This window comes from Nannospalax galili, unplaced genomic scaffold (genome assembly GCF_000622305.1).
Source record: "Nannospalax galili isolate Female #2095 unplaced genomic scaffold, S.galili_v1.0 scaffold17, whole genome shotgun sequence".
In the NCBI taxonomy this organism is placed as follows: domain Eukaryota; kingdom Metazoa; phylum Chordata; class Mammalia; order Rodentia; family Spalacidae; genus Nannospalax; species Nannospalax galili.
The window spans coordinates 8,767,141-8,778,594 of record NW_008342276.1 but is presented as its reverse complement, the minus strand read 5'-3'; the positions used below and the strand labels follow the sequence as shown (position 1 = coordinate 8,778,594).

The 11,454-nt window shown below is 44.5% G+C and overlaps 1 protein-coding gene and 1 non-coding gene across 5 annotated transcripts in view; both read right to left on the bottom strand.

Moving 5' to 3' along the window:
* Wdyhv1 (WDYHV motif containing 1) overlaps window positions 1–11,405 on the bottom strand; it is a 22,299-nt gene extending 10,894 nt beyond the window's left edge. Inside the window, exons 1-6 of one of the 4 annotated variants that reach the window (XM_029565881.1) lie at window positions 11,220–11,402; window positions 7,021–7,075; window positions 4,954–5,053; window positions 3,520–3,570; window positions 1,584–1,732; window positions 610–734 (exon numbers count right to left, since the gene is read on the bottom strand). In XM_029565881.1, coding sequence (XP_029421741.1) covers window positions 610–734; window positions 1,584–1,732; window positions 3,520–3,570; window positions 4,954–5,016 — 388 coding nt within the window. In that variant the 5' untranslated portion in view covers window positions 5,017–5,053; window positions 7,021–7,075; window positions 11,220–11,402. Of the gene's footprint in view, window positions 1–609; window positions 735–1,583; window positions 1,733–3,519; window positions 3,571–4,945; window positions 5,054–7,020; window positions 7,076–11,219 lie in introns of those variants that run through there. The other 3 variants (XM_008838008.2, XM_017799346.2, XM_017799345.2) reach the window with 3 other exon arrangements.
* Window positions 7,863–7,990, bottom strand: LOC115071249. The gene has a single exon (XR_003850344.1). It is a non-coding gene; the product is annotated as a small nucleolar RNA SNORA11 (small nucleolar RNA).
* Window positions 11,406–11,454: the final 49 nt, after the last annotated feature.

Genomic DNA, 11,454 nt, shown 5'->3' with positions numbered 1-11,454 from the left:
TGAATGTTAACATCATATCTTGGGGACAAGAAATGGAAAGGTTGTGGTTTAACAGTGATGTGTTTGTGTGTCAAGTTGACAAGGGGTCAATTGTGCTGGATAGCTTTAGTGTCAACTTGACATACCTGGGTGGAAGGAGCCTCAACTGGTGAACTGCCTCCATTGGACTGGCCTGTGGCCATGTCTGTGGGGCATCTTCTTGATTACTGAGTGGGAGGGCCCAGCCCACTGTGGGTGGTGCCAACCGTGGGCAGGTGGTCCTGTGTTGTATAGAAAGCAGTCTGAGCAAGGGTCAGAGGAGCAAGCCAGTAAGCAGTGTTCCTCCATGGCCTGTACTCCTGCCTCCAGGTTCCTGCCCTGAGTTCCTACCTTGGGCTCCTTGATGAACTGTGACCCAGAAGATGGGAGATATAAGCTGAATAAACCTTTTCCCCCCCAAGTTGGTACTGGTCAAAGTATTTTGTCACAGCAATGGACAAACAAGCTAGAACAACTAGTTAGTGCTTTCTCTTACTCTTCACCACTCAGGGAACTCTATCCAAAAAAGACTAAGGGAAACTGCTGACCTGAATAGTGAATGGGCATAAACACTTGGCAGCCTTGGCTCACCTCTAGTTTCTATACAAGGATAGGCTGGAGGAGGCTCCCTCCAGTTTCCACTGGAATCTTTCATGTGAGACCGGTCAGAAGCAAAGTTCTTCAAATAGGAATCAGCACCAACCACTCTAAATTTCCTGCAGATAAATCAATATACACTTATATTAGGAAGGTATCACAGCTAAAATTCTAATTATTTTATATGAACTCATTTTCTGATACACACAAAACTACTCACAAATTTTTAGTTACTAATGCACATTTACATACACAGCTTTATTATCTACGAAAGAAGCTAAAGGGAATGACTGAAACCCAAAGTTATGACAGAACAGACGCATGTCTATCCAGCTGCCTTTATTTACTCAATGTTGCACATCAGGGGCAAAGGCCAGGATTTGTTGCCTTGCCGCTTTCTCAATTTTGAAAACATTATCCATACCTCACCCAGAAATCCCCAACAGGCCTGAAAGAAAATGTTAGGGATCTCATCACACTAATTTTTCTATTACATTTATTTGTGTGTTAGTTCTCTTTCCATCATGTGGGTCCCAGGGATAGAACTCAGATCCTCAGGTTTGGCCAGCCCCTATCACACCAACCCTTTATATGATGGGGAACCTTAAGGCTTTAAGATACTCTTAATCTCTTGTATGGTAAGCACATCACTAATGCAGAAATAAGAGGAGCAGGAAGAGGGGGAGAGCAAGAAGGAGAGGTAAAAAAGAGAGGGGAGGGGAGGGGAGGGGAGGGAAAGGAGGAGAGAAGAGAGGAAAGCAGAGGGGAGGGGAGAAGAGAGGAAAAGGGGGAGGAGGGGAGGGGAGGGAGAGGGGAGAGGAGGGAAGAGGAGGGGAAGGGAGGGAGAGAAGAGCAAAGAGGAAAGCAAAGGGAGAGGGGAGGGACGGAGGGATGGAGGGACTGAGGACTTCTGTATAATCATCAAAAGCTTACTTCAGAAAATCACTACTCTTACTGAATTTCCTCACCTCCTAAACTGTGGATGAATTTCATCATCAGACTTAAGGGCATCTTCTACGTAAATGTTGAAAGGGCAGGGAAATGGCAAAATGGTATCAAGATCATAAATGAAGCTTTGTCCTTCACTTGACACATGAAGCAGAACCACATGATAATCCTAGGAATAAAAATCACTGATGTCAACCCAGTTAATCTAGAATGGTGAATTCCAAGGTCTCAGGATCAATATAGGACCCAGAATTGATACACAAATATTAGCACAAAAGCAGCTCTAAGGACAATACTGTCCTCCTTGTAACAGGAAAATAATAAAACACAAATTTTGTGTGCTGTTAGTTTTTGTCAATTTTACACAAACTAGAGTCATCTGGAAAAGGGGAACCCCAATTGAGGAATTTCCTCCATCAGATTAGCCTGTAGCATGTTTGTGGGGCATTTTCTTGACTGATAATTGATGTAGGCGGGCCTAGCACACTGTGGCTACGCCATCCCTGGGCAGGTGAGCTTGAGCTATATAAGAAAAGTAGCTGAAGCCAGGCATGATGGTGCACGCCTGTAGTCCCAGCACTTGGGAGGCAGAGGCAGGCGGATCTCTGTGAGTTCAAGGCCAACCTGGTCTACATAGTGAGTTCCAGGGGAGCTCAGGCTACAGGGAGACCCTGTCTCAAAAATACCAAAAAAAAAAAAAAAAGAAGAAAGAAAGAAAAAGAAAAAAAAGAAAAGTAGCTGAGGGGCTGGAGAGATGGTTCAGCAGTTTAGAGCACTGGCTGCTCTTGAAGAGGACCCAGGTTCAAGTCCAAATGTACAGCCAGACTACATGTAAAAAGCTTCTCCTAGCCAGGCGTGGTGGCGCACGGCTGTAGTCCCAGCACTACAGAGGCAGAGGCAGATGGATCTCTGTGAGATCGAGGCCAGCCTGGTATACATAGGGAGTTACAGGCCAGCCAGGACTACATAGTGAGACCCTGTCTCAAAAGACCAAAAATATATAAATAAATAAAAGCTTCTCCTAGTACTAAATGGGTAAGTCTAAGAAATCACAATTTTTTTCCTACACTGGACATTTTAAAACATTCCTACAGAGTGATGACACACACCTGGCATCCCAGCACTTGCAAAGCAGAGGCAAGAGGATCACCAAGTCTGAGGCTAGTCAGAGCTACACTGTAAGACCTTGTCTGTCTCTGTCTCTCTGTCTCTGTCTTTCTCTCTCTCTCTCTCTCTCTCACACACACACACACACACACACACACAAATTCCCATGAGCCAGGCATACTAGTGCATGTCTATAAACCCAGAAGTTGGGCGGTGGCATAGGAGGACTGGAAGGCCAGGCCAGCCAGAACTACATATTGAGACCCTGTCTCAAAAAAAAAATTCCTATGATAATTCTATATTACTTACTTTCTCCCACATACTTGATAGAAACAACTTAAGGAAGAAAACATTCATTATGGCTTGTGGGTTCAGAGGGTACAGTCTACCTAACCATATTGAGCGGTCATAGTGATGGCAGTGACTCTGTCCATAGTGACAGGAACATGAGGCACAGGAATTGTTCCTCACATGACAATAGGTAGAAGGCAAAGAATACAGGTAAAAACCAGAAGTAGGGATAACTTTGAAGGCTCATCACCAGTAACCACATCTACCAGGTAGGCCTCAGGTCCCAAAGGTTCCACGGCCTTGCATTCCCAGCTGGAAACCAGGGACACAGGAGCCTATGAGTGACATTTCATACTTAAATCATAAAAGATCCCAAAATAAAAGGTTAGAAAAATATATGCACAGGTTAGACCAAGTAACATCTATTCTCAAAAGACCCTTTTATTAATAATTGTCAGAATCCTCATGTGACCCTTCACTTGTGCTTTACGGGAGCATACAGGTCACTTGGGGGCTACAAGGAACGACACATCAGATGCTCTTAGGTGGCCATCTTACCCAGATCACAGGTCCATTCCCAGGGCTTGCCTGCTGTTTCCAGATAGGTACCTACAAAATGCAGAGCATCCATGATTTTTCACCCAAACCCTACTAAATTCTCTAAACTATTGCATAAGAAATAGAATGTTCCTTTTAAAAAATATTTTATTACCTTTATTTTATGTGTATGAATGCAATGTCTACATGTATGTAAGTGCACCCCTGCAGTGCAATGCCCACAGAGGTCAGAAGAGGGTGTCAAATCCCCTGGAACTAGAGTTGGACAGTTAACTGCCATGTGGATGCTAGGTATTGAACCCAGATCATAGCCAGTGTTCTGACCTATCTCTCCAGCCCTAAGAAATAGAATATTTCTAGGCAACCAACATCAAGTGAAAAGAATGAATAAAAAGAAATCCAAATCTTTCTAGGTGCCAAGTATTCTCCATAATAAAAGCTCACAAGAATTTAAAATACGGCACAGCACCCTTCAGAGAGTAGAAAGGGACCTGGTTAGGAATCAGAAGGCCAGGCAGGGCCAAGTCCTGCTTTCCCACTCAATTACTCATGAGACTTCTTTGCAGCTTTCCTTATTCACCTATAAAATGGAGAAAATTAGCAGGTTTTGGTGGTAAATGCCTGTGATTCTAGCCTTCGCTACATAATCAGTGTGAGGCTACATGGACTGGGTTACATGAGATCTGTCTCAAAAAAAATTAAAAATAGGAGCTGGAAAGATGGCTCAGTGGGCAAGAGTACTGGCTGCTCTCGCAAGAGGACCCAGGGTTCAGTTCCCAGCACCCACATAGTGGTTAACAACTGCCCATAACTTCAGTCCAGGGGATCTGACATTCTCTACTGGCCTCTGTGGGCACTGCATGCACATGGTGTACTCACTTACACACAGGCAAAACACTCATACAAAATAAAAATAAATTTTAAAAAATGTTTTAACACAAAGGGCTTACTTTTTCTAATACTTCATGTAATGTACTTCTGTTCTATATAAACTTCAGATACAAATTTTAACTTCAAATCTGAGTTATATGGCTCTAATGCATACAATCAAAAACCTCTAGGCCAGGTACAGTGGAGCATACCTATAATTCTAGTACTCAGAAGGCCAAGGCAAGAGGTCACTGCAAGTTTGATGCCACCCTGGTCTACACAGTAAGTTCCAGGTCTATACCATGAGACCCAAAAAGAAAAAAGCAAAGTTAAGGAACTTAATCTGAATAAGTATGCCATCACATGGTTCATCACCTATATGTAAGGGACAAACACTTCTAATTCAAAAAAAAAAAAAAAAAAAAAACTTTTTTAAATGTATTAAAAACTTTTTGAAATGTATTTTACAGAGCACATGTTAGAACAGTGTTACACCCATGCTACGGTCAGCTTCTGAGGTCATCCTAAACCTCATTTTCATTTTGTAATCACTTACCAACTTACCATCTTCCCCTCATTGGATATGAAGACAGCATAACACTCTTCCAAAGGATACTGGTCGTGCATTTTGATGTATTCACAGAGTTTCCAAATATTTTCTTCACTGAAATAAGTCAATCATTTAATCAAAATAATTAAAAGTGAACATGCTGTGCCTTTCAAATTTAAGCAAAAGACTGATGAGGACATAATTAGAAGAGATCTTAAGCACCTCATCAGAAGATGGCTAACAATTGAATCTCCTCTAAAGTATCATCAGCAAGCTGCCAGCCAACCTCTACTAGATATACACATCTCTTTAGACATAAAGCTCATTACCCACCACTGAAGACAGTGTGTAGCCAATAAAACACTATGTCAAGACTCCATAAGCTGAGATTCTGCTGGAATCCCGACCCAACCACTGACAGATATCAAGCTTTGAACTTCTTGAGCTCTAAGCATCTGCTTTTCCCCTCTGTGAAATGTTCATTACCACATCATACTGTAACCCTTGAGGAATCTTAGTCAACATTGGTCCTGTTTGCCTTAGGAATGTGGCAGAACGCATGTTTCAGGTAGCAGGGTACCTGGCCAGAAAGGATGAGAAACAGTTTTGTGAGGCTGGTGTGGTGGCAGACACCTTTAATCCCAGCACTTGTGAGGCAGGGGCAGTGGATCTCTGTGAGTTCAAGGCCAGCCTGGTCTACACAGCAAGTTCCAGATGGGATACAGGGAGACCCTGTCTCAAAAAGACAAAAAAAAAAAAAGTTCTTTCTCACCAGGCATGGTGGTGTGTATACCTTTAATCCTATTAATCCTAGTACTTGGGAGGCAGAAACAGGAGGATCTCTGTGAGTTCAAGGCCAGCCAGGGCTATGTGGTAAGATCTTATCTCAAAAAAAAAGAAAGAAAAAGAAAAAGAAAGAAAAATAGTTCTTTCTCATAGAAACTGTGTGGTGCTTTGAATGAAAATGTCCCCCAGTTGGTGGCATTGTTTAGGGAGGTCTTAGAAGGTGTGACCCTACTGGAAGAAGCATGTCACTGGGAGCAGGCTTAGAGAGTTTTTAAACCCTGCTGGATCTCCAGTGGCTCTGTTTCCTGTGCCTGCTTGAAGATGTGGAGCCTCTGCTTTCTGCTCCTACTCCATCCACCTCTGCCACCATGCCTCTCCGCCACGGTAGACCCTTGCCCCTTTGGAAGGTAAGCTAAATAAACTCTTACTTTTTAAAAAATATGTTATTCATTAGCCAGGCGTGGTGGCGCATGCCTTTAATCCCAGCACTCAGGAGGCAGAGGCGGGTGGATCTCTGTGAGTTCCAAGCCATCCCGGTCTCCATAGCAAATCCATGCCAGCTGGGTCTACAGGGAGACCATCTCAAAAAGACGAAAAAAAAAAAAATTTTTATTCATTATTTTTATTTTATGTGTATGCATGTATTGCTTGCATGTAGGTAAGTGCACCCGTGTCGTGCAATGCCTGCAGAAGACAAAGAGACTGTCGGATCCCCTGGAACTGGAGTTATACCAGTTGTTGGCTGTCTGTGGGTGCTGGGATTCAAACCCAGGTCTTCTACAAGAACAGTCAGTGTTCTTAACCGCTGAACCATCTCTCCAGCCCATAAATTCTTCCTTTTGTAAGTTCCCTTGGTCACAGTGTTTTATCACAGCAACAGAAAAGTAACTAATATAAACTGAAATTCATCTTATACCTCTCTCCCGAAAGAGAAAGAGGAAGGAAGGAAGGAAGGAAGGAAGGAAGGAAGGAAGGAAGGAAGGAAGGAAGGAAGGAAGGAAGGGAGGGAAGTTAGTTCTTTCGCATAGGAACTGAAATCCATCTTTGTATACCTCTGCCCCAGACAGATCTCTTCCTATCTAGCAGGCAATTAGTTATTTGACACAACGGTCAGAACCCATCTAAACAATGCCCAGTGCATCAAACTGAGCAATACCGGAGCCACAACGCTCTAAGCACAGACAAAATGGGCACTGCAGGCTGTATTGCCAGCTCGGCCTCTGGGTTCCTGAGTAATTGTTTAATGAATTACACACACCTTTGCTCAAAATGAATCTCATCAACACCATACTCACAACACGTCACTCAGTCTGTCAAGCCAAATTTCCAGTCCTCCACACCTCTCACTAACTGAAAATGAAGCAAAACAGAAATAGCACATGGGATTTTTTCCATTTTATGGAAATACACACTTTTAAAATTTACATTTTATGGGGCCGGGCATGGTGGTGCACGCCTTTAATCCCAGCACTTGGAAGGCAAAGGCAGGTGGATCTCTGTGAGTTCAAAGCCAGCCTGGTCTACATAGTGAGTTCCAGGACAGCTAGAGCTACAGGGAGACCCCTGTCTCAAAAAGACCAAAAAAATAAAATAAAATAAAATAAAATAAAAATTCACATTTTAATTGTGTGTGTGCATGTACATGTGCATGTCACAGAACTTATGTAGGGGTTAGAAGGCAACCTGCAGGAGTCAGTTCTTTCCTTCTACCTTGTGGGTCCCAGGGATTGAACTCAGGTCCTCAGGCTTGGCAGCAGACAACTTTACCCACTGAGTCATTTCACCAGTCCTGGAAATACACACTCTTTCAACTCACAAGTCTTGGCCTTTTCTACCTGTCTTAATATTCAACACAACTAAAACCACGGAAGTCAGACATCTATATTCTTCTACGGTTTTTCTGTCGTTGTTTGTTTTTTGAGACAAGTTGCCCAGCTGGCCTGAAACTCCCTATGTAGACCAGACTGGCCTCAATCTCACAGAAATCCACTTGCCTCTGCCTCCCAAGTGCTGAGATTAAAGGTGTATACTACCACATCTGGCTAGGCTCTAGACAACCAGCCACCTCCCCAGCTTTCTCCCAAGTCAAGCCCTGCCCCATTGGTCCTGCCTAGAAGCCACATGGAGGAATAGAGACACATGTAGGGCATTTGCTCATAGGGAGGACACACTGCTGTGCCCCTCGTCACAATGGCCCCAGATTCGTCTCAGGTGTGTTGTAAACAGAGGAGTCATTCTTCAGTCCCCCTGCTCTGAGCACACCCCATAAAATTTTTATCCAAGTTCTGGAAGACATTTGTTGGTCTGGTCCACAGAAATTTTGAACTTCACCATAAACAACTTCATAGAGCCTATGAGATACAAATCACAGCTGAGTGCTTAAAGGATAGAATAATAAATTCAGGCTTCAAGGTTACAGATGGGAAGTCATACAGATCCAAAATGGCAACTAACCCAGAAGGCCATAAAAGATGCATAGAGAAAGCATGGAGGGGGGAGTCATTAATGTTGAGGGATAAGGGAAAATGGCAGCGAAATAGGTCAGCAGTTTCTCCTTTCCATGCCCTACTCCAATCCAACAGGTGGGTTCAGAGTTAATGCACAGTTCATAAGCCTACAAGCACCATTAGTAGGCTGTCACATAATATGGCTTGAATACACAATGCCCATCCTTTTTCAACCACATGAGAATATTACACAGAGATGAAAACCCCATTTAAAACCAAGAGTTCCTGAATTATCATCCCTTTTTAATCATCAAACTTTTAAAAGTATATATATAATTTTATATTATGGACTCTCAATTCTGTTCTAATCTGTATTCTCATGATGGCTGAGAACATTGCTTTATAGATAGATAGATGATAGATAGATAGATAGATGATAGATAGATAGATAGATAGATATAGATATATGCATATAGGGGTGTGTGTGTGTGTGTGTGTGTGTGTGTATACATGTGAGTGCAGATGACCAAGAAGACCAGAGGTGTGGGATCCCCTGGAGCTGGAGTTACAGACGGTTATGAACTGCCTGAGATGGGTCCTGGGAATCTAACTCAGGGCTTCTAGAAGAGCAGTACATGCTCTTAACTACTGAGCCATCTCTACAACCCATATCATCGATTAGTTTTCAACAGCATAACTAATACTATGTTGAAGAATCTCATGAAACTTTTGCTTTTGTTTTTTGAAACATGGTCTCACTCTGTAGCCCAGGCTGGCCTAGAACTTGCTCTGTAGTCCAGGCCACCCTCAAACTTGAAGTGATCCTTCTGCCTCAGCCTCCTGTGTGCTGGGATTATAGACATAAGCCACCACCCAGGCTCATGAAACTTTTCAGGTTTTAAAAAGGGACATCAGGGCTGGGGCTGGAGAGATGGCTCCGCAGTTAAGAACACTTGCTCCTCTTCCAGAGGACCTGGGTTCGATTCTCAGCACTCGAGAACACTAACACTCCTTTGGCTAATACTCCTTTGTACCAACTTCCTTGCTGCTCCTAGAATCTCACCCCTAGAATTTCACCCCACACTTGCTTCTCAGAGCCTCTGCACCTGCTATTCTCCCTGCCCAAAATGATCTTCTTCTAATAGCCACAAAGCTCTTGTCTTCTTTCTTCAGATCTCTGTTTAGTATCACCTTATCAACAATGTCTTCCTTAAATATCTTAATATAAAACAGTATGAGTTGCTGGGCATGATGGCACGTGCCTTTAGTCCCAGAGGCAGGTGGATTTCTGTGAGTTCTGAGAACAGCTTAGACTACACAGTGAGACCCTGTCTTAAAAAAATAAAATACAATGGTCGAGTCATCATCTCTTCTCTTGTCCCATCACCTTTATACCAGTCAAACTCAGTTTACTTGTTTTGTCTGCCTTTCCCCCAACAAATGTAAGAATCATGAGATCTTGCCAGGGAATGCATCCATTTTGTTCACTGCTATATCCTCAGTGCCTAGAATCACCCATTATATATCTCAAGTCCCTAAGAAGCATTCACTAATCAATCAAAGAAACAAAGACTAAACTGGGTATGGTGGTACATGCCTTTAATCCCAGCACTCGGGGCAGAAGCTGGTGGATCTCTGTGAGTTCAAGATCAGCCTGGTCTACATAGTGAGTTCCAGCTGAGGGCTACTGGGTTTCAAAAAAAAAAGAAAGAAAGAAAAAGAAACAATCAATATTAGGGATAAGGACTAGTAGGACTTGGGAGTCAGGCTGGGCAGAAATACAACACAGCAGGAAGCAAGGAATCCAGCCGTCGCCAGGAGATTCCAGGTTTGTACCACCACTTAGTAGGGGTGTGATCTGGGACAAACCACAGCCTTTCCATGGCCCAATCTTTGTACTGGCAAAATGACAATAATGATCAATCACAGTAGCACAGACACAAAGCACTTGACATTGGACCTGATGTGTCTTAATGGCACTGGTTCAGACCAGTTGAAGAGGAAAGGGGTAGTGTTAGGTGGCCCTGGGGTTTCTCTTGAGTTGGGGAAGAAGTCTTTACTCGGGAATGGGAAGGTGTGAGCGTTTCAAGACCAAGTGAGACGGTGTTTGAGCTGCAGAGGCAGTCTAGGACAAGGGACAGTGACCAGCCGCCAGGGCCAGACTCTGCCTGTAAATCTCCATCACTTCACTCACAGGCTGTGAGGCCTTGAGTAAACTACATGTACCCTCCTGCTGCCTCAGTGTTCTCATCTTTAAAACCAGGATTACAGGGGCTGGAGAGATGGCTCATCAGTTAAGAGCACTGACTGCTCTTACAGAGGACCCAGGTTCAAGTCCCAGAAACCACATGGTGGCTAACAACCATCTGTAACTCCAGATTCAGGGGATGCGATGCCCTCTTCTGACTTCCAAGGGCACTGTACAACACAGGTACACTTACATACATGTAAGCAATACACTCATACACATAAAATAACAGTAACTGTCTTGGGGTTACTGTGGGGTTCAAGTGAGTTAATTTACATTAAACACCCAGAACAAGGCTCGGCATATGGCAAGGACCATGCAAATGCAACGAATGTTATCATGCCAATATAATGGTAAAGATCATTATCTCTGAAGCTGGAACTGGATTCCTAGCAATTACGTTAGTGACTTTGGGGAAATTACCTCGAACTCTGTCTCCATTCTCTTTAAAATTAAAATGACCTGGACTTCAATCTGAAGCCACCCAGGTTTCAGCAGTTACTGCCAGTCTTCCCCACAACTCTACTAGCACTAAAACCTGCCCAACGTGTCCAACCCAGAAGCCCCAGGCAGAGGCTGAGCACCATGGACCCCACCACTCCTGACGCCTCCCCAACCCCTTCCACTGCCCACAACCAAGCAAAGGGCACCAGGGCTGCGATCCCACTGCCTCCTCCGCAACGAAGAAACCCGGCAATGCAAGCCTGCAGCGCGCAGGAGCGGACAGGGAGAAGGCGGCGTTAGGCTGCCGCGCGCGCCCAACGTGGACATCCCGGGGCCTCCGCCCGCGCCCTCTCACCAATAGCAGCTGCTGTAGACACAGGCGTCCCGCGTGGGGCAGGCCGGCTGGTACCGCACGTCCGAGGCAGCAGGACTATGCCCCTCCATGGCCCGGGCCTAGTCCTCAGCCGGAGCAAAGAGCCAGAATGTAGCAGTAGCAGCGGGTTCCCGGGCGGAGTAGGCGGAGCCTGGAGCGGCCAGGGCAGCTTCCGGGTGGAAGAGCCAGGAACCTGGTGGGCGGGGCCTGGGCGGAG